This window comes from Canis lupus, chromosome 33, assembly GCF_011100685.1.
Source record: "Canis lupus familiaris isolate Mischka breed German Shepherd chromosome 33, alternate assembly UU_Cfam_GSD_1.0, whole genome shotgun sequence".
Lineage (NCBI taxonomy): Eukaryota > Metazoa > Chordata > Mammalia > Carnivora > Canidae > Canis > Canis lupus.
The window spans coordinates 27,164,150-27,191,158 of NC_049254.1; the positions used below are offsets into that span (position 1 = coordinate 27,164,150).

The window sequence follows — 27,009 nt, forward strand, 5'->3', positions numbered from 1 at the left end:
GAACCCCGCATCAGGCTCGGCACTCAGCATGGAGTCCGCTTAAGATTTTCTCTGCCTCTCCCTCTGACCCTCCCCACCCCACCCCCAAATAAATAAATAATAAATAAATAAATAAAACCTTTACGAAAAAAAAGTGAGACTTTTGTCCAGTATATGAGTCACTGTCCAGGGAAGAGAAAGCCATACATTTTTAAGAAGTAATATTTTTAAAAATAGTTGTACAGAAGATAAATGTATATATCATATATAAATCACACGGGGGGGGCACCTGGGGGGGCTCAGTCGGTTGGGTGTCCGCATGCAGCTCAGGTCACGGTCTCAAGGTCCTGGGATCGAGCCCCAGGACGTCTGGCTCCCTGTTCAGGGGCGTCTGCTTCTCCCTCTCCCTCTGCCTCCCCCCACTCGTGCTCGCTCTCTCTCTCAAATAAATAAAATCTTAAGAAAGAATTACACATGTATTTATAGAGATGTATTTCTTAAGTCCTTTTTTATTTTTATGCTCGACTTCATTCCTCTAGTCCAGCAACCTCTCTGCTAGTAACGAAGGTTGGTTCTGAGCCTGCTGCCGAGTCTTGCACCTGACGCTTTTTTACCCCAGGAGACGGCATCTCCCCCTTCCCGGTGCTCAAGTCAAACCTGGGCTTGAATCCCCGTTTCTTAACTCTCGATTTGGATTCCCCACAGGAAAAGACCCTGAGACAAGGATTTGAGTACAAGTGGTTTTACCTGGAGGAGGTGACCCCAAGAAACACCAAAAGGGGAATGGGGAAGAGAGGCGAGGAAGGGAAGGAGGCCCAGAAAAAGGGACCCTCGCCTGTTATCACTGTGGCAACCAGAACTGGCGCTTTCCTTGGGACGGGGGTGGGGGGGCCCACAGAACCCATGTCTCGGGGTTAAACTCCCCTGGCCCCAGGGGAAAGGAGCCGGAGTAGTCCTCCACCAGCACACAACAGTCACTGGCTGAGAGCTGCTCTGGGGTGGAGACCCTCAGCACATTGAGCTGCCCCGTAGCCAAGCAGAGAGGCTTCAGGCCAGAGAAAGCCCCCAGGTACTGACAGCTGGCAGGAGAGGAAAGGCACATGCCCCGGGAACACGGGCGGGTGCTGACCATCTGCTACGGCACTAATTGTGTGACCTTGAGGAAGTTACTTACCTTCTCTTATTTCATTTTCCGAGCCCTGAAACAGGGATAAAAATGTGTTTCTCATTAGGAATGATATTACCATTAAATGAGGTCATGTATGGAGGGAAGTAGTTCCATGTCAGGCTTGTAGTAAATGTTCACATATACTCATGGTTTATGATCAATAATCTTTTTTTTAAGATGTTATTTATTTATTCATGAGACACACAGAGAGAGGCAGAGACACAGGCAGAGGGAGAAGCAGGCTCCTCGCAGGGACTGGATCCCAGGAGCCTGGGCCAAAGGCAGACGCTCAACCACTGAGCCACCCAGGCGCCCCTATGATCAATAATCTTTAAGGGTGGAAAGGAAGGTTGAGGAGGAAAGGAAACAAAATTTGGGGAAGAAGGATGATCTAGAATGGCCCATCTCTAACCTCCCTGTGGGCAGCCAGGCAATCAGTGCCTGAAGCGAAAGTTCTGGAAAGACATTCAATGGATGCTAGGCCCACCAAAGGTCATTGTACAGAAGCCCAACCTTCTCCATTGTGTAATGATAGCAAAAACAAAATCAGATTTTTAAAACCCTACAAAACCCTAAAAGAAAGTAAAACTAAATTAAAGGAAGCATCTTCCCGGTCCCTTCCAACAAAACCCTTTATTTTAGTCTCATTCAGCTGGGGAATGAGACTTTAAAACAGGTAAACAGCCAGTAGGGGCTGAGAAACCTTCTTGAGAGAGGAAAGCCACCAAACAAATGCCCCTGTCTAGATTCCTTCACCTAGGCCTATCCCAGAGGCCCAGGCCTGAGAAATCTCCAGGCTGCTCCCAGCTCCTGAAGCAGCGTGTCCTAAAGTGAGTTCCAACACACACCACCGACACCTGTTACATCCATTAAAACATGGATTCTAGGGTCAAATATGTTTGATAAAGGCTTCATGCAATATCCCCTCCTTGGCAAATTTTAGTGCGTATTAACATATTCAAAGCTTTCAAGTCCTACAGTAAAGAATTCTGTTTAAGCCACTATCTCCAAAGCTTATCTGACAAAGCAGCAAACGTGTGTAGGTAAAACATCTATTAACGTCCCTCTAAAGGACATCTAGAGTCTGGGCTAATGGCAGTCGTAGGTACTGGGACCCAGCTGAGTCATCTTTGAACCACCCTTCCCACCCACGGCCTAGCACAGTGCCTGGTATACAGTAAGCATCTAATAAACAGTTGCTGTCTGATTGAATGGGGAGAAGGTTGAAAGAATGACTTAATAATGGTTTTCAGATCTGCGAAGTGATATAGTATCGGCAGTGCCAGGCGACAGCTCTTGGTTTCCAAGAAGGCACACGTTTTAAATTGCAGCAGGAGGGATTTTGGACGCCCTGCTCGGAGTTTAGGATTGCAATCCACCAAAATAGGCTTCCAAGCCAAGCTGCATCGCTTCCTTCTGTGGAGGTGTTGGTCTAGCACTTCAGCACAGCAGAGTCTGTGTGCAGCCGTCCACCCACCCCACCACCCATTCATTCACTCATTCAAACCCTCACTGAGCACCTACTGTGTGCCAGGCACTGAGGTCCCTGAGGACCCCTTCCAAAAGCCAGCTGGGACTGCAGTGAGCTGTGTGATAAAGCCCAGGAACCCCTAAGGGGAAGGGAGAGGGGACCACCCAAGTGTGAAGGCAGGAAGCCTCAAGCCCAGAAGCAACAGCTCATAACCCACTCACAGCAAGGAGGGGGTGGAAGGATCTCACGCTGACACATGAGGCTGGCCTGAAGAATAAAGCCACTACTGTCTCCCTGTGTTTGTTTGTCTTTCCCCCTTTTCTGGTAACTACATCCCATTGTTCCCAGACAGCATCCCTGCCCCCACCTCCAGGCCTGTCCCCATACTCAGAGTTCCAAGCTCCTCTTCCTTTCCTGAAGCCCTGCTCCTCCTTCAAACCATCTCCTCATTCCCTACCTCTTGCCCCACTCCTTGTTCTCTACATTCCACACATCTGTTCTGGACCGGGGTGTCCTCAATATTTTTCATATCCACTCCTAGACAAAGGAATGAATAAACCAGGACTCTGCTGAACATCCCCCAGCACCAGCACCGATGGTGAGCCACAGATCGCTTCGTCTCAAACCGGAGGCAGGGGATGGGAGAGGTTGGCAGGAGAATAGGTGTCCAGGTCCGGGGCATTCCTCCCATCCTATTTCACCATTACCCATCACCTTCCAGATGTGCATCCTCCCATTAGCATATACGCACCAGCCCCACCTGAATGTTTCCCAATGGCTCATCAGGTCTGCAATGGTTTTGCTTCTTTCCTAAAATTTTTTAAAAGTTTTTTATTCTTAAATAATCTCTACACCAAACGTGGACCTCGAACTCAACCCCGAGATCAAGAGTCACATGGTCTACTGACCGAGCCAGCCGGGCGCCCCTGGTTTTGCTTCTTTCACATAGAGCCCAAGATGGGCACGACAACAGAACACCCCAACGGACTTGAGGAGACACTCATGCTGGTGCCAGGCCCTAAACCACAGACTCCTAGGGTTGAGGGTGACCTGAGCAGTCATCATGGTCAATGGTCCCCAGCCCAAGAGTTGGTCAAGATCACCAGGAGAATTATGAAAACTAGATTCAAGCTGTTTAAAACATAGGTCCATTCCTGGACCCCAACGCAGGCCTCCAAAAGCACAACCATTTCCTCAGTAACAAGCGTGGCTGAGGCCATCCAGTGTCTACTTGAAAACCTCCACTGACACATGCCTACCTAGAGGCACCTGGTTTGATGGCTGCAGCCCCAAAGGCTGGAAAGGTATCTCCTACCAGGAGCTGAGATCTGTCTACTGTTTCCACCCATTTGCCCCAACCCTGCCCTCGGGAGCAATGAAAAATAAATTTAATCCCTCTTATTGTGTCCGACAACAGGGGTCCCAGCAATAATGTCTCGCCCAGCTGTTTTCTTTTTTTTTTTTTTAAGATTTTATTTATTTATTCATGAGAGACACAGAGAGAGAGAGGCAGAGACACAGGCAGAGGGAGAAGCAGGCCCCATGCAGGTAGCCCGATGTGGGACTCGATCCCAGGACCGCGGGATCACGCCCTGAGCCAAAGGCAGACGCTCAACCACTGAGCCACCCAGGTGCCCCTCACCCAGCTGTTTTCTTACCCTGCTACAACCTGCTCTCCTCTCCACTAAGTATCTCCCAGCCTTTCAAAGGTTCTCTCAGAAGCCAAGGTTTCTAGTCCCCTTACCAAGCTGCTCACCTTCCTCTGAGTTCCAGAATCAACCACAGTTGATTCAAAGGGGGCCTGAATCTTCCCATGATTTGGATATGTCCATTAACCTGCCCCAACAGCCTGCTGGTCTTTTTTTTTTTTTTTTAAGATTTTATTTATTTATTCATGAGAGACACACAGAGAGAGGCAGAGACACAGGCAGAGGAAGAAGCAGGCTCCCTGCAGGGAGCCCGATGCGGGACTCAATCCCAGGACTCCAGGACCATGCCCTGGGCCGAAGGCAGATGCTTAACTGCTGAGCCACCCGGCATCCCAACCTGGGATGTTTTCAAACAGCCAGCCCCAAATGCAGCCTCACTTTGAGCACACAGTCCATTAACTAGAAACCCCCAGATTTTGTTTGCGGCATTATAAAAAGAGAGTTTCCCTATCCTACATCTGGGCATTGCCTTGAGAAATACTGGGGGGGGGGGGCAGGAAGGGGGAGAAGTAGGGCTTTCCAATCCTCTCTATGAAGTTTTGAGTCTGGGAGAGAACATTAATGCTGACCCTACCCTCTGGTAGCTACATACCCCTACCCAGTAAGCATGGGTCAAAGAAGGACATGCTAAAGCCTAACTTATGTAACAGCACCCAAAGGACTTAGGGGCACAGAGTTCCTAGAGCAAACTATTTCCAGTCTCAACACAGGCTGGCCTCCTGGGAAGTAAATGACCAGGAGCTGGACCCCCCACAAGATAAATGCAGTTAACTGGGTGCCGAGGAGCGGGCATCCCAGACAGGACGTCCCCATAAGGAGACTGGGACAGTCACAGGAGTCTCCCGTCTGGCCTTCTGCACCTCCATCTCTGGCTGGGGCCAAGGTGGGAGCCCCTTTCATACGTCTTAGGAGAAAAAGAAGCCTGGGCCCAGCGAGGGCCACAGCCCTGCTGCTGCTGCCAGCTGCACCTTCTGACACAGCGACCTGCGGCCAGGGCCCATCTACATAGGAAAGCTTCCATCCAGGGCTTCCACACCAATTTTTAAAACTTTTCTGTGAGGTGGGGCAGGTTCCCGCGATGGGGCTTAATACATCGTCCGTGTCTTCTTTCTAGACAAACATGAGCACGCTGTTCTGTGTTCCACAGCACACAGGCCTCACGCTCTTGCCCCAGATCAAACCCCAGACTGAATTATTAACACTGAACATCCCACCAATGTAGAAGCTGGTCATGTTGCTCCTTGGCTGGGTCTCTGCCCTGCCTGAAGTCCTCCCCACGGGCATCGAGGCCCCCCCCAGAATCTGGAAGACAACCCCCTCCCTAGCAGCCCCGCGAGGCTTCTGCTCCCCTTCGAACACCCCTGCCCTGTTGCACAGAGAAGGAGGCAACATAATTGAAAACAATCAGCAAACAGAATTGGCAAAAACAGTTAGCTTTGAGGTAAGACAAGCAGACCCTCCTGGGCTCCAAACTCAGAGCCAAGCCCCCACCCCAGACTGCGGCTGCTGCTGCTGCTGGAGTTCACTGAGGCCAGACTTCTCCCGTCCAGGAATGCGGGTGATGGGGGAAGCAATTCGTGGCAGGCAACTCCCAGCCATTGCAGTGGAAGTGTGTCCTCCTCCACAGCACCCCAGCGGGCCAGGAGGGAGTGGCTGTCAGCAGAGCACCTGGGGCAGCCACAGTGACCCACCATGCAGGCCTCTCGGCTGCAGGGCAAGGAGGCAGCTCTTCAATGGGGCTCACTGGGCAGCTGAGTGAGTGGGCAGCAGGAGGAGCTTTAGAAAGGGAAGGCGAGGAGCCCCATATTTCAGGGGAGCTGACCAGTCAAGTCTAGCCTCCAGCTCCAGTGTGGAAAGTAAGGGACGTGCATCCAGGGCACCTCCCCAAGGAACCAGAGGTCAAGGTCAGAAGGGCAGTCAAGGCCCAGAATCAGAAAGGTAAAAGGCCACGGGAAGCCAGCCACCAGCCAAGAACAAACAGCACAGGGCCGCACTGATCTCCTTTCAAAGTCAACACAAAGGCTTCCCCAGGCCCACCTCCACTGCCAGGGTCAGCCCACGCAACAGACACACAACACACACACACGGAGACACATGTGTGTGCACCCAGACAGACACACCGCACATACACTGCATCCCCACCCCCACCCCCCGTCCCTAGCCTCCTAGCTACAGACACTCACATGTGCTCACAGTCACAGAACATCACCCACACACACAGCGCCTGTGCCTTTCTGATCTCTGCAACAACTGGTGACAGTTACAGGTTCAAACAGGCACAAAAGAAGAAATGCAGGAAATCACGGAGTTTCTCCAAAAGGGTGACAGGGAAGAGGGGAAGGAGGAGGAGATGGGCAGGGGACGAGGACAGGTCATCCCACACCACGAGGGCAGCTCCTCACAGCTCTCCCAAGCTCACAGGGACCCACACGGGGTCAGAATCTTCTCCTCTGAAACCACGTGAGGCAGGCCTAATGTGGCTGCAGAATAATAATACCCCGCATTTGAACAAGACTCTCTACTTTTCAAAGAGCTCTTCCATCCATTATCACCTCCTGGAGGAACGCCGGACAGGGGAGACGCTCATCTCCTCGGGCAGATGACCACCTGCCCCCACAGGGCCCAAAGATATTCTCTCCAAAATAATCTTTAATAGCGAAGCATATGTAATGGTTGTGTGAGCGTGCTTGTTTGTGTGTGAGTGCGTGCAGAGGCTTTATGTAGCAGAGTGGGATACAATCAAACAAAAATGAGGTTGCCATGGCAACAGGCTCCGGCATCATTGCAGCCTATTAACACAAGTGAGGAATGTGTTTGGCAGATGCTCGAGTGTTATTTATGGTATGGGTGTAGCAGAGGGACTTCTAACAGGCAAAGGAGGAGGAAAAAAACAACCCTGTGACGCTCCTACTGTACCCCACAGAGGAGACAACGGTGAGAGAAGAGCACAGGACACGCTGCAAGGCTGCAAGTAGAGAGTAAGAGATGGGAAGCAGAAACCAGCAGGGAGAGGAGAGGAGAGGAGAGGAGAGGAGAGGAGAGGAGAGGAGAGGAGAGGAGAGGGCAAGTTCCAGAGAGGACTAGAAGGGGTGGGAGAAGAAAGGAAGTAAGAGAGAAAGCAGAGGGGGAGGGGGACGGAGACTGGGGGGGAGAGTTAGAGCAATAGATACAGGAAGGGGAGAAACACCCCCCCCCCAAAGAGGGCTACCTTTTGGTCATCTCTTGAGCAAAAACCATCAGGAGTCACCAGTTCAGAAACCAAATATTTCTCCTCTTCATTGGAGCGGAGGACAGAGCCCCAGCCATAAAAGGGGGCGGAAAAGAATAAAATACCCAGGTCAGATAATGATGCTGGGGACCTGGGCTGTGGGAGCAAGGGGGCCAGCCTTGCGGGAGGAGAAGTGAAGAAATGCCAACAGTTTACCCAGGGCCCATTATGTGTCCAAGGCACAGGGGACGAGGGATATTTCTAAAGCCCCGACGTTAGAAACCATGTCACCCCGTTTCCCCGAACATGTGTCTTTATGAAAGAAAAGAACAAGGCATCTAATGCAAGCCACCCTCAAACACCTGCTGCTCTGGGCTAATCGGAGGCAGAGCTGCATGCTGGGCTGTCCCACTAACAGTTCCCTACCATCCATCCGGGTTTGGTCAAGAAACATACATTTTTATATCAGACACAATCAAAAAGGTAAATCAAACACAAACGCCTCAAAATACAGTCTTCTCTGAAGCCAAATAGAACGTTTGCCTTCCCTAGTCCTGGACCATTCCTAACGGGCTCTGCTGTCAACAACAGAGCAGAACGTGAGAAGTTAGGTGTAAATCCACCCCAAAGCCTACAGCCAAGTCTAAAGACCACACTGGGTAAAAGCAGCGCGGGATGAGAGGTGGTGAAGGTGGGGGAGAGAAGGGAGAAAGATTTGTGGGAGACAGAAGGGGAGTCTGTGGGACAGTCACTCCGCAGCCGCCAGGGCATTTTCGTGCTAAGCTGGGGTGGGGGCACCTCAGGACCAGAACTCCTTTCTTGGGAGCTGACTCCAGTCTCTTGAAACCATACATCTGGAATGGCCAGTGGCTGGTTCAGAAAAAAATACTTCTGAATGACCCTGGAAACCTCTGCTTCTCCGTGTGAATGCCATGCCCTTCCCTCTGCAGAAAGGCTACACCCATCCAAGCAACCTGCCTCCTACTCAAGCCAGGAGCAACACCCAAAGATAGGACATCCGTGTGATAGCCTGGGTCCTCGGGTCACAAAGCCTTTAGGAGCACGAACAATAGCAGGTAACTTTTTCTGATACCACCACCACCTCTCAGTGGGTTTCTCTCTCAAGTTCAAAGCTGGTCGCTCAAGATTTTGTTTTTTTTCCTTCTGATCCCACATCAGAAAAACTTTAAGCTTCAACAGCCCCACCTCCTCGACTCCCTGGAGCACAACCAAGTTGGCAAGCAGTTATTAAATCCCTACTAAGTACCCTAAAATGTGCTAGACAAGGGAGAGAGGGTGGAGGAGAGAAAACACAGGAATCCTGCAAAGGAAACACGTCAGGAATCCTGCATCCAAGGAGCTGACACTGGACGGGGAGCGAAAGCAATGGGCCCTGGAAGATAAGTCAGCGCTCTGCTCTGTGGCTCTGACTCTATTGTTAACCCCGCAGAAGAGGGAGAGGCCAGCGGGGCTGGAATGGAAGGAAGGAGGGGCTCCTGGTGGGAGGTGAGGCTTGGCAGAGGTTGGGACTGGAAGGGGCGCACCCAATTCTCTCGGCCTCCAGAAAAGAACCCCGGGGGCCCAGAGAGGCTGCAGACCCTCTTCGTCCCAGTCACAGGGCACTTGGAGGTGCAGCCTAGAGCCCAGCTCCCCGGAGCCCATACTAGTGCTATTCCCTGTGGGGTGACGGGTCCCACACCCAGGAAGCTGCAGTGTGGCACAGGAAAACCCCTCAAAAGAGGGGCAGCACTCAACGGGATCAAAGTCTGAGACACGGCATTGGAAGCAGGGAGAAGGAGGAAGGCAAAGCCAATGGAATAGGGTCACAGGTTCTATCAGAGGACGCAGGCACCCGGAAGAGGTGTGGGGCGCAACATGGTCCCCGGTTGAGAGACTAGCCCCCCTCGAGGGCTCGCTTGATGACTCTCGCGGCTGCGCTGTGTGAAAACAGGCGGGCTTAGCGGGGGTCAATGGGTGAAGCCCATGGAGCTCCAGACCAGGCCCCTGTGCGTGTCTCAGAGGGGCGGGTCTCAGCGGAGGTCAGGAGAGCAAGCACGCCCCTGGCCCTCTAGAAGCCTCCAGTGGAGACGCCGGTTAGCCAGGCAGAGGTTTGATTTCCTCCAGAGCCCACCCATCCGAGCTCAGGACACCCATCTCCGCAGGAACAAACAGCCCCCACCCCGAGCAACTGGCCGGGAACACCCCAGGGGAGGGGTCACGCGGCCCACACCACCGACCCCAGCTTTCTGCCCAGGCCAGGGGGGAACCACTGCCACCGCTCGCATCTCAGAGGCCCCTCCTCGCCTTTACTACGAGGGCCGCTCTCTGGCTTAGGGCACTTTTGTAAACAACACAAACTTGTCGGTCCTCCCTCAAGTTCAGGGGCGTCTCCAGCTCCCAAGTCCCCACGTCAGGACAGCTGGCAGGGTTTATCACTTCTCCTCCTCGAGACTGGGCAAGGGAGTCTGGGCCCCAAGCTTCTATGCAAGAATCCCTGACGAACAGGAGGGAGAGGCTACAGCAGGGTCCTGCCACTCTTGTGAGGCGCCTCTAGAGACAGGGGCAGGGAAGGGAGACCCCCCTCGGGGATTTTCTCCTCCAGCTCTGGTTCCTCACTCACATCCAGGCAACAGCGCTGTGTGTGCGCGCGCGCGTGTGTCTCACCCCCCACCCCCCACCCCCAGCCAAGCCAAGGCATCTTCTTGTAAATGAACACGCAGGGGGGCTGAGAAGCTCTTTAGACACCGCACACCGGCACAGCCCCGGCTCTCGGGCCCTTTGCCCCCACTTTAGGGGGCGATGCAGTTGCTTCTCTTCGGGGCCTGCCCCCGGCCCGGCCCGCCCCGCAAGGCACAGTCCCCGCGGCCAGGTGGGCTCCTACCTGCTTGAGCAGGAACCGGTCCTGGGCGTTGGCGCGCAGGGCGATGGCCAGGTGCAGGGCCGACAGGAGCACTCCGCTGAGGACGGCGGCCCGCATGCGCACGGGCAGCAGCGTGTAGATGGTGTAGATGAAGAACACGGTCCACCAGATGCCCTCGGAGGCGCTGCGCGGCTGGGGCAGCAGCAGGCCCACCACCTGCACGGCCAGCACCACGGCGATGAGCGCGTAGCAGGCCAGGCCCATGTGGTCCTGGTGGAAGGCGGCGCGGTTGCAGAGCACGGCCATGACCAGGATGACCCCGACCGCGGCCGCCAGCACGGCCAGGTGGGGCAGCCGCAGCGGGGGCCGCGCCGCGTGGAAGGCCAGCATCACGAGGCACACGAGCACCAGCACGGCCATGAGCATGGTGAGGCTGCTCTGGTTCAGGCGGAAGAAGTAGCGCTGGTACAGCCGCTCCAGCTTGTCCGACGGGAACTTCTTGGAGCGGAAGATCTGCAGCAGCGCGCGGCAGCAGGCGCCCGGCCCTGCGGGGCCGTCGCCGTCCCGCGCCCCGCGGTCGCCCCCGGGGGCGCCGGCCTCGGCCTCGGGCTCGGGCTCGGCGCGGCCCCGGCCCCGCCGCTCGTCCAGGCCCAGCTCCACCGAGCGGGGGCGCACCTCCGCCCCGCCCGCCGCCGCCGGGCCGCCGCCGCCGCCCGCAGGGGGCGCCCGGGAGCTGCCCCCGCCCGCCGCGCCCCGCCGCCGCCGCCGGCTGCCGCGCCCGCAGTCGTCGCCGCCGCGCTCCTGCCAGGCCGACCTGGAGCGGAAGCTGAAGCCGAAGCCCCCGGCCAGGGGGTCGTCGCCGCCCAGCGGGGGGTCGTCGTCGCCGCGCCAGCGCTTGGCCAGGCGCTGCTGCTGCTGCACATGCTGCTGCTGCTCGTGCTGCTGCTGCTCGTGCTGCTGCTCGTGCTGCTGCTGCTGCTGCTGCTGCTGCAGCTGCGGGGTCACCGCCCCCCCGGGCTTCTTGCTGCAGCCGCGGGTCGCGCCCCCGGCGGCGTGCGGGTGGCCGTTGGCGCGGGCCTCCGCCTCCCCCCACGCCGCGCGGTGCTCCGGGCCCCCCCGGGTCGCCGCGCAGCCCGGGGGGCTCGCGCTGCGGGGCCCGGACATGCCCCCCGCGACCTGGTCGTCGTCGTCTTCCTCCGCCCCCGCGGGCCGCGCCGGGGGTCTCCCGGGGGACGGCGGGCGGCCGAGCAGGGGCACCAGGCTGGGGTCACACGTCGGGGGCGGCCCGGGGCCCTGCGCAGCGGCGGGGCATCTCGGCAGCCCCGTGCTGAGCGGCGAGGCGGAGGGCAGCGGCGGGCGGGCCGGCGCGGGCAGGCACAGCCCCGCGGTGGGAAGCGGCGGCCGTGCGGAGCCCCGGGAGGTGGAGTCGGAGTCGGAGGTCGGAAGTCGGGCCCGGCCCGGGCTTGGGGCTGGGGCGGCGGCGGCGGCGGCGCGCAGGGGGCGCCCCGGACTGGCGGCGCGCGCGGAGCTCGGCGAGGACCGGAGTTGCGGGCGAGGCGGCGGACGGAGCGGCGTCCTTGCGGCCGGCGGGGCCGGGGCCGGGGCCGGGGCCGGGGCCGGGGCCGGGCGCGGAGGCCGCTAAGCGGGGCCCGGCGGCGAGGCGGCCGAGGCGGCCAAGGCAGGCGGAGGCCAAGGCGAAGGCGAAGGCGCGGGGGTCCCGGCGCGCAGACCCGGCGGGCGCCCTGGCTCGCGGCGGACCCGGAGCGACTGGGAGGTGCGGGCGCCAGGCAGCATTATGTCCTTACGAGGGGTGGGGAGGTGGGATGGGGGGGGCGGGGAGGACGGGGGAGGGGCGGGCCGGGCGGAGCGACGCTCGGGGCCCCGGGGGGTGGTTCCTGGAGGCCCCGGGGGCGCCGCCGCCCGCACCCCAACCTCCCAGCGGGCGGGACTGCGACTGCCCCCCCCTGCGAGCCGGGCCCGCGGCCGTAGTCCCAGCCGAGCTCTCGGGCGGGCGCGCGCGCTGGGGCGTTGCGGTGCGGGGGCGGGGGCGGGGGCGGGGGCGTGTGCTGTGCGTGGTGCGGGGGCGTAGGGCCCGCTCCTGTCGGCGCAGGCCCTTCCCCTCCTCTGAATCCCCCTGCCCACCCCGCTAGCGGAGAGCCCCGCCCGAGCCCCCGCCGAGCAGCGGGACCCGCCTGCCCGGAGCGTCCGACCACCCCAGCCCCCTCCCCGCCGCCGGCTGCCGGCCCTGCCGCTGCAGGGCGTCAGGGGTCTGGGCGGAGAGCGGGCCGTCGGGGCCTCCGCAGGCGGGCGCCTCCGGGGAGCGCGGCATCCGGAGGGCGAGGGGCCCAGCGCTCGGAGCCCCGCCGCGGCCCGGGGTGCGCTCCGGGGATGCCCCGCGGGAGGCCCGGCTCGGGGGCGCGCCACGCACGCTCCTCCCTCCGCCGCCCCCGCCCGCCCTGGCCCCTGCAGCCCGGCCGCGGCATCCCCAGAGGCCCGCGCCCCGGCGCGGGTCCCCAGCGCCCCTTCCTCACCTAGAGGGCTCGCCGCGCCCCCTCCCTCCCGGGCGCCTGCAGCCTGGTCCTGAGCCCCGACCCGCGGCGGGGAGCGGGGAGCGGGGGCGGGGGGGAGGGGGGGAGGGGCGCGCCCGTCCCCGGGCCTCCCCCGCCCCCCTGCTTGGGTCCCGGCGCCCCCAGTCCAAGCTCCCCTCTTTTGCATCCCCCTTGACTCCCCTCCCCCCTCAGCCCAACTTCAGCCCCCGCGCCGCGCCCCCCCTTCCTGGCCCGGCTCGATTGGCCGCTTCCCGAGCTGTCAGACTGGAGCCCCGCGCTCTTATTGGGCGATCCTCCGGCCGGGCGGCCGTGCCGAAGGAGGGCGCACCGGGCCGGGCCCCCGGGCAGCCGCTGCCGCAGGGAGCGGGAGACCGGCGGCCCCCGAGGCCCGGAGGGCCAGGCCCGCCAACGGACGGGGCGCCCGGAGACACGGAGGACCTCGGGCACGCGGGCAGCCAGGGACGGAGAGGATGGAGATGCGGTGGGTGAGGCCGAGGCCGAGGCCGGCGGGGCGGGGCGGGGCGGGGCGGGGCGGGCGGTGGGTACCCAGGGGGAGCCCGGGGAGCACCGCGCCGCGGAAGAGCTCTTTGGATGCTCACACTTTTTCTTTCTGGTCTTCTTTCTTCCTTCCTTCCTTCCCTCCTTCCCTCTCTCCTTCTTCCTTCCCTCCTTCCCTTTCCTTTCTTCCCTCCTTCCCTCTCTCCTTCCTTCCTTCCCTCCCTCTGTCCTTCCTTCCTTCCCTCCTTCTCTCCTTCCTTCCTTCCCCCTTCCCTTCCCTTCCTTCCTTCCTTCCTTCCTTCCTTCCTTCCTTCCTTCCTTCCTTCCTTCCTTCCTTCCTTCTTTTCTTTCCCTTTCTTTCCTTTCCTTTCTTCTTCTTTCTCTCTCTCTAAAAATCTCATTTGGCCTCCTTCAATAGCCCTGGGATATGACAGAGAGCAAACAGGGCGCATGTGACTATTCCCAACTTATAGATCCAAAACTGAGACTTGGAGAGCATGATCGGCTTGCCATAGTGACACGAGTTCCCTAACTTGCAACCCTTAGATCTTTCATCAGCACCAAACTGCCTCCTGTGGACCTAGCAAGCCGTTAGCCCAGAGCAAAGTGGGGTCCCCACTGGACAGGGAATGAATAGCTATTCCTGCACAGCACCAGCCCCAGAGAGGAAGGAGTGGAGAAAAGGACTTGACTGCAGGGCGATGAGGACCTTGATCTGTGGACCGATGTACCCACCCAATTCTCCTGGCCCCTGAGCTGTCCTACTGCAAGTTCTGGCAGTGTAACCAGTGGGAGGGGTAGGGGACCCCATCTCTACCAGAGAGAAACAACCTTCCCTTTACTCTTCTTCCATCAGCTCTCTCTGCAGAGTTTCTGACAAGGAGCCCGGAGTGTGAGTCAGCTTCCCTTTCTCTCTGCTGGTCATCTCCTTGCAGATTGCAAGATAAGCCTCGCCAGAGTTACAAATTGGGAAGAAAAACCCAAGAGATAGGAATAAGATAACCTTGGAGTGATTCAGCCTTTGAATAATCAATCCGTGATTAGCTAAGTCATAAAAAGCACCAAGAACTTAGTTAACAACCTTCAAAGAACACCTGTTAGGTGCAAAGCACTGGGCTGGGTGCTGCAGGGACAAAAGATGAGCCCACCTTGGTTACCATCACCGAGGGGGAGGAGAGCCACGATTCGGATCATTTTGGGGGAGTTCAGAGAGAAGCCATTATTTCCCATGGGTGAAGGGAAAAAAAGAAAGAAAAAAAAAACTCTGGAGGTCGAATGTGGGACTAGCAGAGAAGGATGAATAAGAAGAAAGGAGGAAAGGACTGATATGTAGTCTTTAGTAAGCAACCACTATGTATCTGTAGACGTTCTATTGTCATATAAACATTTTGAGGAAGATATTATTCTCCCCACTACAAAGATGAAAAAGTGAGACTTCGAGAATCAAGGCCCATAGTCTGTAGCAGGATGGAACCTAAGTTCAGCCTGCTTCTGGTACCTACCACACGGCCTGCAGCATATATGGTCCAAGAGGGACACCCCAACAGGCAAGTGCATGGACAGGCCCAGATGGCCAGCAGTGTCAGGGTGATTGGGTTCCATCCTTGATCCTCTTATTCCCTGAAGCCCTCCCTAGTTCATTGCTTTTCATTTTATTCGAATGTTTAAAATAACCATCATCTTACCAAAATTATTCCCTTTTTTAAAGATTTTATTTGAAAGAGACAGAGAAAAAAAAAAAAGAGAGACAGAGAGCCAGCACGAGCAGTGGGAAGGGGCTGAGGGAGAAGCAGACTCCCCACTGAGCAGGGGATCTCAGGGTCCTGGGATGTGGGGCTCCATCCCAGGACCCTGAGATCATCCTGAGCCAAAGGCGGTTGCTTAGCTGACTGAGCCACCCAGGTGCCCCCCCAAAAAGCTATTTATGGTTAAATGTAGAAAAACTAACCAAAAAAAGAAGAAGAAAAGACAAAAGCAAACACAGTCATAATCATACCACCTAGAAAGAACCATTAACATCTGACTTTCTTTTAACAAAAAATAGAGATTTTACTGTACAAATAGTTTCAGAGTCTGCATTCTTCTACTTAGCTAAGTATTGTGTTTTTTCATATCGTAAGCATTCACCTACAATATTCATTTTATTGTCTAAACAGAATTCCATTGCGTGAATATGGCATAATTTATTTAACCAATCCCCTACTGTTGGACATCTTTCATTGTCATAGCAGTTTATAAAAAGTTTCCACTCTTTCACTGTTATAAACAATGAGCATTTTTGCAGATAAATCTTCACACACATCTTTATATCCTTAGGAGAAAGTCCTACAAGGAGAACCGCTGGGTCAAACGAGAAACACTTTTTTTCCCTTAAAGTATTTCTTAGATTTCCTATCTTCGACCCCTGCCTCAGAGTCCTGCTGCCACACCTTCCGCTTTTCACATCTGTCTTCTTCCACATTCTCATCCTCCCTGCTCCTTGCCTGGACCATCTCCAGCTCTCTCCTCCCTCCGTCCTCCTTGCTTTCAGTGCGGCTTCCTCTTTGTCCCCCACTTTGATCACGCAGGTCACACCCCAAAACTGAAAAGTGTCCACAACATAGTCCCTTCCTTCCTGCCTGCTTTCACTGCCTACCACGTCCCCTTGTCATCCAGCCACCCTGAGGTGCCCCTTAAGCCTCTGTAGAGATCACCTTTCCTCCTCTGCACAAATCACCTTGGTGGCACCTCTGTGAAACCCTCTCTCCTCCTCACCCAGGCTGTGAGCCATTCCCTCCTCCTCAGCTCCCAGCACACCTTGCTTTTATCTCTATTAAAGCACTTGTCACATTGTATTATCTTCACTTATTGTCAGAACTCTCTCCTGTCAGCTGAACTCCTTGTGGGCAGAGTTGGTATCTTACTCATGCCTGTGCCCTCTGCTTACCCCGGTGTCTGGCACATAGGAGGTGCCCCATAACTGTTTGTTGATAAACAAATGGTACGTCGGAGGAATAGTGAGCAGAGTGGAGTCTGCTGCTGGGGGCGGGGGTGCCTATTGCAACTGGCAGCAGTAGATGAAGATGGAGAGGTGGACTGGACTCTGGAACACCAGAGGGAGGGTGGGCTTCAGTTTTAAAAGCTCCTGAATTGGGGGACAGGAGTGTTCTGGTCCCTTATGTTTTGGGAGGCAAACTCTGGCAGTGATATAGCTCGACTGAGAAAACAAGATCCAAGAGCTCAGGGGACCAGTAAGGCAGCTACTGCAGAGCGCATGGACACTGAGCCCAAAAAGTGGTGCAGTGAGAATGATGCCATTGGTTGGCAGACACCCGTGGAAGGCTGAACCCAGGGGTCAACCCCTGTGAAGAGGAGGAGTCCTCAAGATCAGAAGAAAACTAGGAAAGGAACGAAAGGCAGAGGTTTTGAAGACCAAGTCCAGGGTGTGCACCTGGCTGTTGTCATCGGCGAGGGGCTGCCCCAATGCCAGGTCAGGCCTCTTTCTGAAATGAGTGCTTGGTTTGCAGACATTGAGGTGACGACACACCCCAGAGCCCTGCGGGTCCTTTGGGAGATCTGCAGACTCGCCCTCCTCCCTCCAGTCCTCTTCCCCCTTGTGCCTCAGTCATGCTTTAGGATTTTGTTCCTTCCCTCTTTTTGGAAGAATATCTCTATTTTGGAAATCAGAATATTAATATTTTAGAATATTTAGAAAAATTGGTAGAAGTGGGCATCAGGTACTAGTCCCCTACCTAAAAATACCTTCCCTCACACTGCTTAAAATTCCACCAGTCATGCTTTAGGGATGACAGTCATTCCCTAAAAATGAATGCAACAAATGTAGAGACAGAAAGTAGATTAGTGGTTACCTGGGGATGGGGATGGGGAGCGATGACTAATGGGCCCAGGATTTCTTTAGGGAGGTTAGGAAGATGTTCTAAAGTTAGATTATGGTAATGATTGCACAACTCAAAAAATATACTAAAAACCATTGAATTGTACAGTTTAACTCACCAGGTGAGCCTTATGGTATGTAAATTATATCTCAATAAAGGGGTTGAAAAAATGAATGCAGACGCCCCTTGGAGATGGAAAGATTCATGCCAGGGCTGTGAGATGTTATCAAGTCAGTGTGAATGAGTTTCAACAGCAGGCTTCCCCCACTAATATCCACCCAAGGCTGGGGCACTAAGAGAATGGATGCTTGCTGTTGAGGATGGAGATAAGTGAGGGAGAGGAAGGAGAGAATGCCTAGGGATCCCTGGGTGGCGCAGCGGTTTGGCGCCTGCCGTTGGCCCAGGGCGTGATCCTGGAGACCCGGGATCGAATCCCACGTCGGGCTCCCGGTGCATGGAGCCTGCTTCTCCCTCTGCCTGTGTCTCTGCCTCTCTCTCTCTATCATAAATAATAAATTAAAAAAAAAAGAGAGAGAGAGAGAATGCCTAGGACCACTGAGCATTTCCCAAGGCAAATGGAACCAGAAAAGGGCATGGGTTCCTGGGATCGGGAAGGAAAGGGCGGAAATAAAAGCCAGTTAGGATTTGAGGGTCAAAAATGAAACTTTGCCCTGCCCTGTAATGAGGTCTTCACAAGGAATTAAGGAACTCTAAAACCTGTCGGGGACGTCTCTTGGGTGAAAGATTCTTCAAGATCACCCCATTCCCAAAAGTGTGTCACTCTCCCCTGGATATTTGCATTTTGTGAGGAAGCCCCACCCTTCAAACTAGATGATTTACCTTTCCCCATAAAGAGTTACCTCATTGTTATCCCCAAATCCGAGAGTCGCTAACAGGAGGGACAACTGAGTGTCATGAGGGTAGGTTAGCCTCGGAGGCTTGGCGCGCAGTGTCTTAGCCACTGGGCATGGGTGGCTGAGGCCCCGGTGGTCCCTGGGAGCCAATTCTCCACGTTAGCCCAACCCCCACCACGAGTTTGGAAGAACCAAGGCCCTCCGCCCCTCTCACTCTTGACCTCTGGCTTCCTTGGCTTGGAGATCAGAGGTAGTAAGAAGCTTGCCATTGGCCATAGGGAACCAGGCCCTAGATTTTTCCAGACCTACACTCTTCCAAACCTCTGGGCCTCGGGGAACAGGAAATATTCAAAGAGCTCAGATTGTAGCTGAGGTGGAAATGGCTGATAATAGCTCGATCTGCCACTCTCCCAGGTGTTGACATTTGCATTTTAATGGAGGCGGTTAATGCCTTCAGCTGAAGGAGTGACTAATCTGTTCTTTCAGTTGCTGCTGGAGGTGAGGGAGAGACCCTTTGCTGCCCGGGGCGCTTAATGCTTCCAGTCCCCGCAAGATCACACCTGATCTGCAGCTGCCGACCCCTCGGACTCTGATGCCCACAGTCCATGCTTTATCTCGGTTCCTGTTCTTGCTTTGCTTGCTTTCTTGAGCTTTATCCTAGAAGTCGGGAAACATCCCCGTGAGTCACTTATTCTTTCAATACACATAAACTGATTATCCATTTCAAGCAGAAAACTGTGCTGGGCACAGTGGAGTGGGGACAGCTCAAGAAGTGTGCCAGCCGGGTGGCACCCTCGAGAAGTCCGAGGTGAGGGAATCACAGAAAATGCAGCACAGCGGTGCCACGTCAGCAGAGAGCATGTCGCGCACGGCTTATGCCGGGTGCTTCTTGAACACTCCAAGCTAGAGGCTGTGACCTAATAGGAGAAAAACAGTCCTAGAGGTTGGGGGAGCAAGAAGGCTTTTGGGAGAGATGAGAAGGGCCTTAGATATGCATAGAAATTGGGTATTCAAAGACAGGATGGAGTTCCCAGGATTTAAAACATTCCTCTGGGGTGCCTGGTGGCTCAGTGGGTTAAGCGTCTGCTTGGGCTCTGGTCAGAATCCCAGGGTCCTGGGATTGAGCCCTACATCCAGCCCTACATCCAGCCCTACATCCAGCCTTACATCCAGCCCTGCATCCGGGTCCCTGCTCGGTGGTGGGGAGCCTGCTTCTCCCTCTCTCTCCACTATGCCCCTTGCTTGTGCTCTCTGGCTCTCTCTCTGTGTCAAGTAAATAAATAAAATATTTTAAAAATATATAAATAAATAAAACATTCCTCTAGTCACAAAAGGCCACCCATTCTATGATCCTATTTATAGGAAATGTCCCAAAGAAGCAGATCTACAGAGATGGGAAAAAGGATCAGTGATCACCTGGAGCTGGGGGGTCGAGGGAGAGGCGGAGACTACGGCTAATATGTACAACAGGGTGGGGAAAGCGGTCCTAATGTTCTGGCTTTGGTTCCACAACTCTGCAAAGACACGAAAAATCATTGAATCACACATTCTCAATGGATGAACTTCATGGAATGCAAATTATATTGCAATAAAGCAGTTAAAAAATGGGGAAAAAGATGAGGCCCAGAAAGACCATGCCTTCGGTATCCCTGCTTCACAGTTATAGAAAGAATATCCTAGTGTTAAGCTCCTAGTTTTTTTTTCCTGTAGGAAGGTCCCTTTTCCTCTTGTGAAAGCCTACTTAAAATTTCAAGGACCCCGATTTTAGTTAAGAAAATACATTATGGGGATCCCTGGATGGCGCAGCGGTTTAGCGCCTGCCTTTGGCCCAGGGCGCGATCCTGGAGACCCGGGATCGAATCCCACATCGGGCTCCCGGTGCATGGAGCCTGCTTCTCCCTCTGCCTGTGTCTCTGCCTCTCTCTCTGTGTGTGTATATGACTATCATAAATAAATTTTTAAAGAATTTAAAAAAGAAAATACATTATGTTAAAAGTCTATTTAGGTTTAGCGATTGATTTAAACAAATTCATACTTTATTAATCCCAATAGCGTCTACCCGGTAGGACAGTGGTTCTGTATCTGTAGGGGGAGCATGTTTATTATGCCTACAGACAGGGCTTAGTGGCCTCTCTTTCAAGATTTCCTCAGGTCTTTCGAGGTCCTCAGGCCACAGGTTTAGAATTCTGGTCCATGCTCTACCAAGGTGTTTTTGGCTCAATTTCTCTGACAGGTGAATGCTAATGGATGGAGACCCACTAGCAAAAAAAAAAAAAAAAAGTGATATACTCTTCACCCATTTGATGTTTCAGCCTTTTCAAGTGCTCAGCCAAAATGGCACCCTTTCTTCTCCTAAACCAATGGGCTTGGCTGAGAGTAGATCCAGCAAAGAAGACGGCCAGAGCCATGCCAGTTGGCAGACACTTGTCTCTAGCAAATGTAATTAAAGGCAGCAGCAAGTAAGTGCCTATTAATTTTTCATTAGAAAAGTCAAAGGCTACCTTGTTTGAAGGCAGCATCACCGAAGTTCAGCCTTGGTAGTTAAAGCCAGGCTTTTCCCCACTGTGTATACGCCCCACTCTATGAGCACACACACATGCACACACACACAGACACACACACACACACACCCTTTATTGAGTATAAGAGAGAAAGCATCAGAGACAAGCACTCCCATACTCTTCAGAGTCCCATTTCGACTTAAATTACCCCATGGCTATCGGTACATGTAACTATGTATCTGAACCTTATATGATATAATGATATCTCTCCAAACTGTGTTTACGAACCACTTTTGTAATTTGAACCTTTTTTTAGATACCCTCCGGGAGAGTACTATTCAAAGCTCTCTATGGCAAATCCTTTTATAAAGAAAGTATGCTGCTTCCTCCCTAATGTGTTTGTTTTGTAAGCCAGGGGCAATGTTTCGAGGTAAGAAGAGGAGAGCTAGGGGTTGGGAGGGAACCCCCTCACCACCACCCCAATCTGGCCCTAACAGCTGTCTCCCTATTGTTAGGCTGAGCCAGTTCATCTAGGGAAGAGCTCTAAGCTTGGAGTCAGAAGATCTGGAGGTCCTACACCAGCTTGACTAATTCCTCGCTGTGTTCCGTCTCAAGAGTCACTTCACCTCTCTGAACTGCAGTCCCCAGCTAGCAAGAATGGCAAATGCCCCCTTACCCCTCCTTGATGACTTGTTATGAGGATCAGGACAATGATGAGAAATTCCTTCTCAAATTATTCACCCTTCTGTGAAATCGGAATCATTCTTAATTATAGCCACTTGATAAATTGATTCTTAACATCTAAATCCAGATGTTCATTTAAGAGGTAAGCACGGAATGAGACGTATCTCTGGGTCTCAGGCTCTTGCATACATTTATGGATGACGGTGATAAATATTTTTATGTCTGTGCTGTGTGTGTACCAGCTCCCCTAGTAGTCGGGGAGATCTGCTCTTTCATCGCTGCTGTGTTCAAAGCAGAGCCCCCAGGGCCATGCAGATGAAGTCTCTGTTCTCAAAGACAGTCCCTCTTTTTTTTTTTTTTTTTTTGTAAAGACGGTCCCTCTTTTGGGATTCTGATGGACTGCCGCCTGTCTGCCGGGCCGGGCCGACTGGAGAGCTGAGTCGTGAGTCGTCCTGCAGGCGTGGGTGGTGATCACAGCGGCCTGTGAGGAGCTGGAGTGGTGCTGAGCGCTTTTGCTCCTCTCCATGGCTACTACTCGGCTTGGCCTCGGAGTGGTCTTGTCCAGTCTCCGTGTCGCTGACTTTGGGTCTGCGATTGGGGATGACACGGCAAGCCAAGCTGTGTTAGAAATCCTTGCTGGGGCTGGCTGACCTTCCCCAAGCTGGGATAATCTCTCTCCCTGGCAACAGGCAGAGGCACCAAGGGACAGTGACAGATTGTGAAATCCTGGGGTTGGGCTTTCTAGAATTACTTAAAGAGAGAAAATAGTAACAATACCTTGCATTTGTATAGTGCTTTAAAAAACTGAAAGCAGTCTTCAGAAACTATTCAAGGAAAAGGCAGCTTTGGAATTGTCTGGTAAAGAATGAACCAGGTGGGTAAGAGATGTATTGTCTTATTCTCATCTACTTAATAACATTGGAAGTATTAGAAGAAATCTCCCCCATCCCAACACAACACAGATGGGGGTGCAGAGAAGGACAAGTGGGCTGACTTGACCAATATGACACAGCTTTGGGGGCAGAATTTGACTTAGCCTGCTTAACTTTTTTGTTAACCCAAAGCAGGCAGAGAGGATGAAGTTGAATGACCTAACAATATTGGTTTATTTGGCATGTGGACAGCTCTTCCTGAGTCAGATTTTTGACTTGGTCCTCTGGGCACATACAGGAATACGCTCCTAGTTATCGATCAGAAAGCAATGAAGAAGTGTAGAGGTGAGGCATGAGAAGAATTGTCCTTTTCTAGAGAGATACCTACCTGTGGTGAGGTCACTAAGGATCTTTAACCAAGGCAGGACCAGACCCAACAGATAGGGATGGATGGAGCTGCCTCTGTTGCCTGGGAGTCTCAGTGATGTTGGAAGAAGGGGTCAGCAAACTCCGAACAGTGGGCCGTAAAGAAGTAATGGCCACATTACTTGTTTTTACAAATAAAGTTTTAGGGCTCCTGGCTGGCTCAGTCGGTGGAGACTATGACTCTTGATCTCAGGGTTGTAAATTCAAGTCCCACTTTGGATTTGGAGATTACTTAAAAAAATAAAATCTAGAAGAAAGAAAGAAGGAAGGAAGGAAGGAAGGAAGAAAGAAAGAAAGAAAGAAAGAAAGAAAGAAAGAAAGAAAGAAAGAAAGAAAAAAAGAAAGAAAGAGAATTTATTGAAACATAGCCATACTCATTTATTTACTGTCTCAGTCTGCTTTTACACTAGATGACAGAATTGAGTAGTTATGACAGAGATCAGATGAACTACAAAGTCTAAAATCTTCATTATTTGATCCTTTCACAAAAAGTTTGCCAACCAGGACACCTGGGTGACTCTGTGGTTGAGCGCCTTCCTGATCCTGGAGTCTGGGGATCCAGTCCCTCATCAGGCTCCCTGCATGGAGCCTGCTTCTCCCTCTGCCTGTGTCTCTGCCTCTCTGTGTCTCTCATGAATAAATAAAATCTTAAAAAAAAAAAAGTTTGCCAACCTTTATTTTATTCCAAACACACAGAAAATGTGAAATTTATCATAGACCTAAATGTAAAACCTAAAACTATAAAAAGAGTACACAGGAAAAAAAATATTTGTGATTTCGGGTTACAAAGATTTCTTTGATATAATGCCAAAAGTAAAAATGATTCTTTTTCAGATTATTTAAAAATTTATTGATAAATTAAGACTTCATTAAAATGAGAACTTTCAAAAGACATTGTTAAATGAATGCAAAGATAAGCCACAGACTGGGGGAAATCATTTGCGGATCACCTTCCTGATAAAGGATTTGTATGCAGCATCTATAAAGAACTCCAAATTCAATAATGAGAAAACAATGCAATAAAAGTATGCAAAATATTTGAACAGACATTTCAGCAAAAATGGAGGAAAATATACAGATAACACTTAAAAAGATGCTGAGTCATCAGGGAAAAGCAAATTTGAAGCACGACAAGATCCCACCATACATCTATTAGAATGGCTAAAATCCAAGAGGGACTGTACCAAGTGTTGGGCAGGATTTGGAGCACTAGAACTCTCACACACTGCTCGTGGGGATGTAAAATGGCACAACTACTGGGAAAGATGTTGGGAGTTTCTTAAAAAGTTAAGCATAAGCATACACATACCATATAATTATCAATTTCACTTCTAGGTATTTACCCAAGAAAAACGAAAGCATATAAGCAGATGTCAAATGAAAGCATATACGCAGATGTCTGCGCAACGTCCTATACACTAATTTTTATAGTGGGTTTATTTATAACTAGAAGCAACCCAATATTCATCAACAATTGAATAGATAAATTTGGTATAACCATGCAATGGAATATACTCAACAATAAAAAGGGATGAGCTATTGATATATTCAACACCATGAATAAACCTCAAAATGATTATAATTATCCTGAGTGGGAGAAGCCAGACAAAAGAGAGTGTATACTGTATTATTCCATTTATAGAAAAATTCTAGAAAATGCAAACTAATCTGTAGTGCTAGAAAGCAGACCGGTGGTTGCCTGAGAATGGCAAGTGGGCAAAGAGCAGGAGGGATGGGTTACAAAGGGACACGAGACAACTTTAGGGGTTAATAGATATTGAATTGTCATGATTGTGGTGATGATTTCACAGGGGTGCGTGTGTGTGTACACACACAAATATTATGTCAAAACGTCAAGTTGTGGGGCACCTGGGCGGCTTAGGGGTTGAGAGTCTGCCTTTGGCTCAGGTCGTGATCCCAGGGTCCCGGGATCGAGTCCCCCATCGGGCTCCCTGTAGGGAGCCTGCTTCTCCCTCTGCCTACGTTTCTGCCTTTCTTTGTGTGTCTCTCATGAATAAATAAATAAAAATCTTTTTTTAAAAAGTCAGATTGTATACTTTAAATGTTTGCAGTTTATCCTATGTCAATATATGTAGCTAGTTTAATAAACCAGCTGTTTGTAACTAATAAAGCTATTTTTTAAATTGAGGTATAATTGACACATACCACTATATAAAAAACTTTTTTAAAAGGAAGAAGGGGGGGAGCCCCGAAGTTGTTCTTTCTTTAAACACTGTGTAGTTTGAAGTAGCCAGCCTACTCCTCAGGCTTTCTATTCCTTATTCTCACCACAATGATTTCTCTCAGCAGTGGCTCTGTCCTGCAAAGCCTTGCCTTCATCAGAGGTGACCACAGAGGTTAACTGTATTGCCAGGGTGTGATATAAACTACTGAACGCTATCTCCTAATGTAATAGGATCATTGTTGCCTTTGAATCCAACTAGGTCAGGTATCCAATCTCAGAGAACAGCACCCACTCTAACTAGTTGAAGCAGAAAGGGATGTATTCAAAGATACTGGCAGCAAGTTCAAGGAGGAAGTTCTCGGCCATTTCTGCATCTAGGAGCTACCTCGGTATGTGGGGAATGATCTGACTGTAGAACCATCAACTCTACGTTGGAGATAGAGCTTTTTAATGGTGTTTCCCCCCTAACAGGTCATGATTTCCCAAATCCTCTTCTTGTGTAACTGCTAGCAACGCTCAACTTAGAACCAGGGATAAATGGGCCTCCCAGGTGGCTCAGTTGTTTAAGCAGCTGCCTTTGGCTCAGGTCATGATCCCAGGATCCTGGGATTGAGCCCACATTGGGCTCCCTGCTCAAAGGAGAGTCTGCTTCTCCCACTCCCTTTGGTGCTCCCCCTGCTTGTGCTCTCTCTCTCTCAAATAAATAAATAAAATCTGGAAAAAGAAAAAAAAAAAAAGGAAAGAAAAGAACCAGGGATAAATGGCTTATTCCAGGGAAAATTTCATGGGATAGGGAAAGGACAAGGTGACTCTGGAATGCCTCCTTGGGCTAGAATGCAAAGACTGATGAGGACTTTGATGAGGACACGTCAGAAAAAAAAAAAAAAACAGAGGATGCTGCACATCTACTAGAATGGCTAAAACAAAACAAAAACCTGACAAGGCCCCAAGAAGGGATTCCATGCCCATTCCAGTCCCAGCTGCCGACCGTGCAGTGAGATACCTCTGGGGCCCTGCATGTGGAGCAGAGACACTGTATCAGCCTCCCTGGGAAATCTTTGGGGAAGCCGCCAGGAGAGTGGGCTGTAGAAATCAAGAGCCTTGGATTCCAGTCTGGCTCTTCTGTCTTGCGCTTGCCCACAGGACAGGCCTTTTCCTCTTTTGAGCTTCTATGCCCTTGTGTGTTCATGGGAGAAGGGCGCGGGGCGTGGACCCTAAGTGTTTTCAGACCGAGTTTCCTGGAATCTTAGGATTTGCCTTCGGATGTAGTAGTGAGGGCAACCAGGATGGGGGGTGAATCCACCTGGAACAGTCCTTTCATCTGTCTGTTTGGCAGATGGAATTCTCAGTTGACAAACTCAGAAGGTGCAGAAAATACCAACTCCTTTATTGTTGAAATTTCCGAATTAATCTGACTCCCAGGATCCATTCCCAGAAGGTGGATGAAATCTTTACCCCAAATGTTCTGGAATTTTCTCAGGCAGTGGTGTCCACTAACAGGCCACATCTCTGTCCCCTCAGGTCATCCCTGGGACGTGGGTGCCTTTGGAACAGTCCAATGTCCCCTCTCTGCCTTTCTCTTCCTTATCCCACAGACTCTTTTCTCTAGCTCACCCCCCATCCCGGGGACACCCTTTTGAGCCTGGAGAGAATTTCTGTGTGTGTGTGTGTGTGTGTGTGTGTGTGTGTGTGTGTGTATTTAACATGTTCAGCCCGTCTATGCCAGTGAGTCCCTGTTACAGGTGGAATTATGTCCCCCTGCCAAAAAAGGACATGTTAGAGCCCTAACTCCCAATACCTCAGAATGTGACCATACTTGGGGATAGGATTTTTACAAAGGTAATCGAGTTAAAATGAGGTCGTTCAGGGCGGAGGGGCGGGGGGGGGGGGCGGCTCCTAATCCAATATGAGAAGAGGAAATTAGGGCACAGGCAGGCTCAGGAGGAAGGTGCAGGAAGACACACGGAGAAGATGGCCATCTGTGAGCCCAGGCGAGAGGCCGCCACGGACAGATCCCGCCCAGCCCTCAGACAGAAGCAGCACTGCGGCGACCTGGTGACCTCAGAGGGCCACCACCAGAAGGGGGAGAAATAAGCTTCTTTTGTTCAAGCCACTCAGTGGACAGCATTTCATTAGGAGCCCTAATGCAGATTCCTTCTCCCTCTTTTCT

General features: G+C 52.4%; 1 protein-coding gene across 1 annotated transcript in view; it reads right to left on the bottom strand.

Annotated features, from left to right (window-relative positions):
- LOC119877836 (adenylate cyclase type 5-like) overlaps nucleotides 1-11,559 on the bottom strand; it is a 144,671-nt gene extending 133,112 nt beyond the window's left edge. Inside the window, 1 exon segment of the mRNA XM_038583046.1 lies at nucleotides 10,417-11,559. Coding sequence (XP_038438974.1) covers nucleotides 10,417-11,559 — 1,143 coding nt within the window.
- Between the last annotated feature and the right edge of the window lie 15,450 nt (nucleotides 11,560-27,009).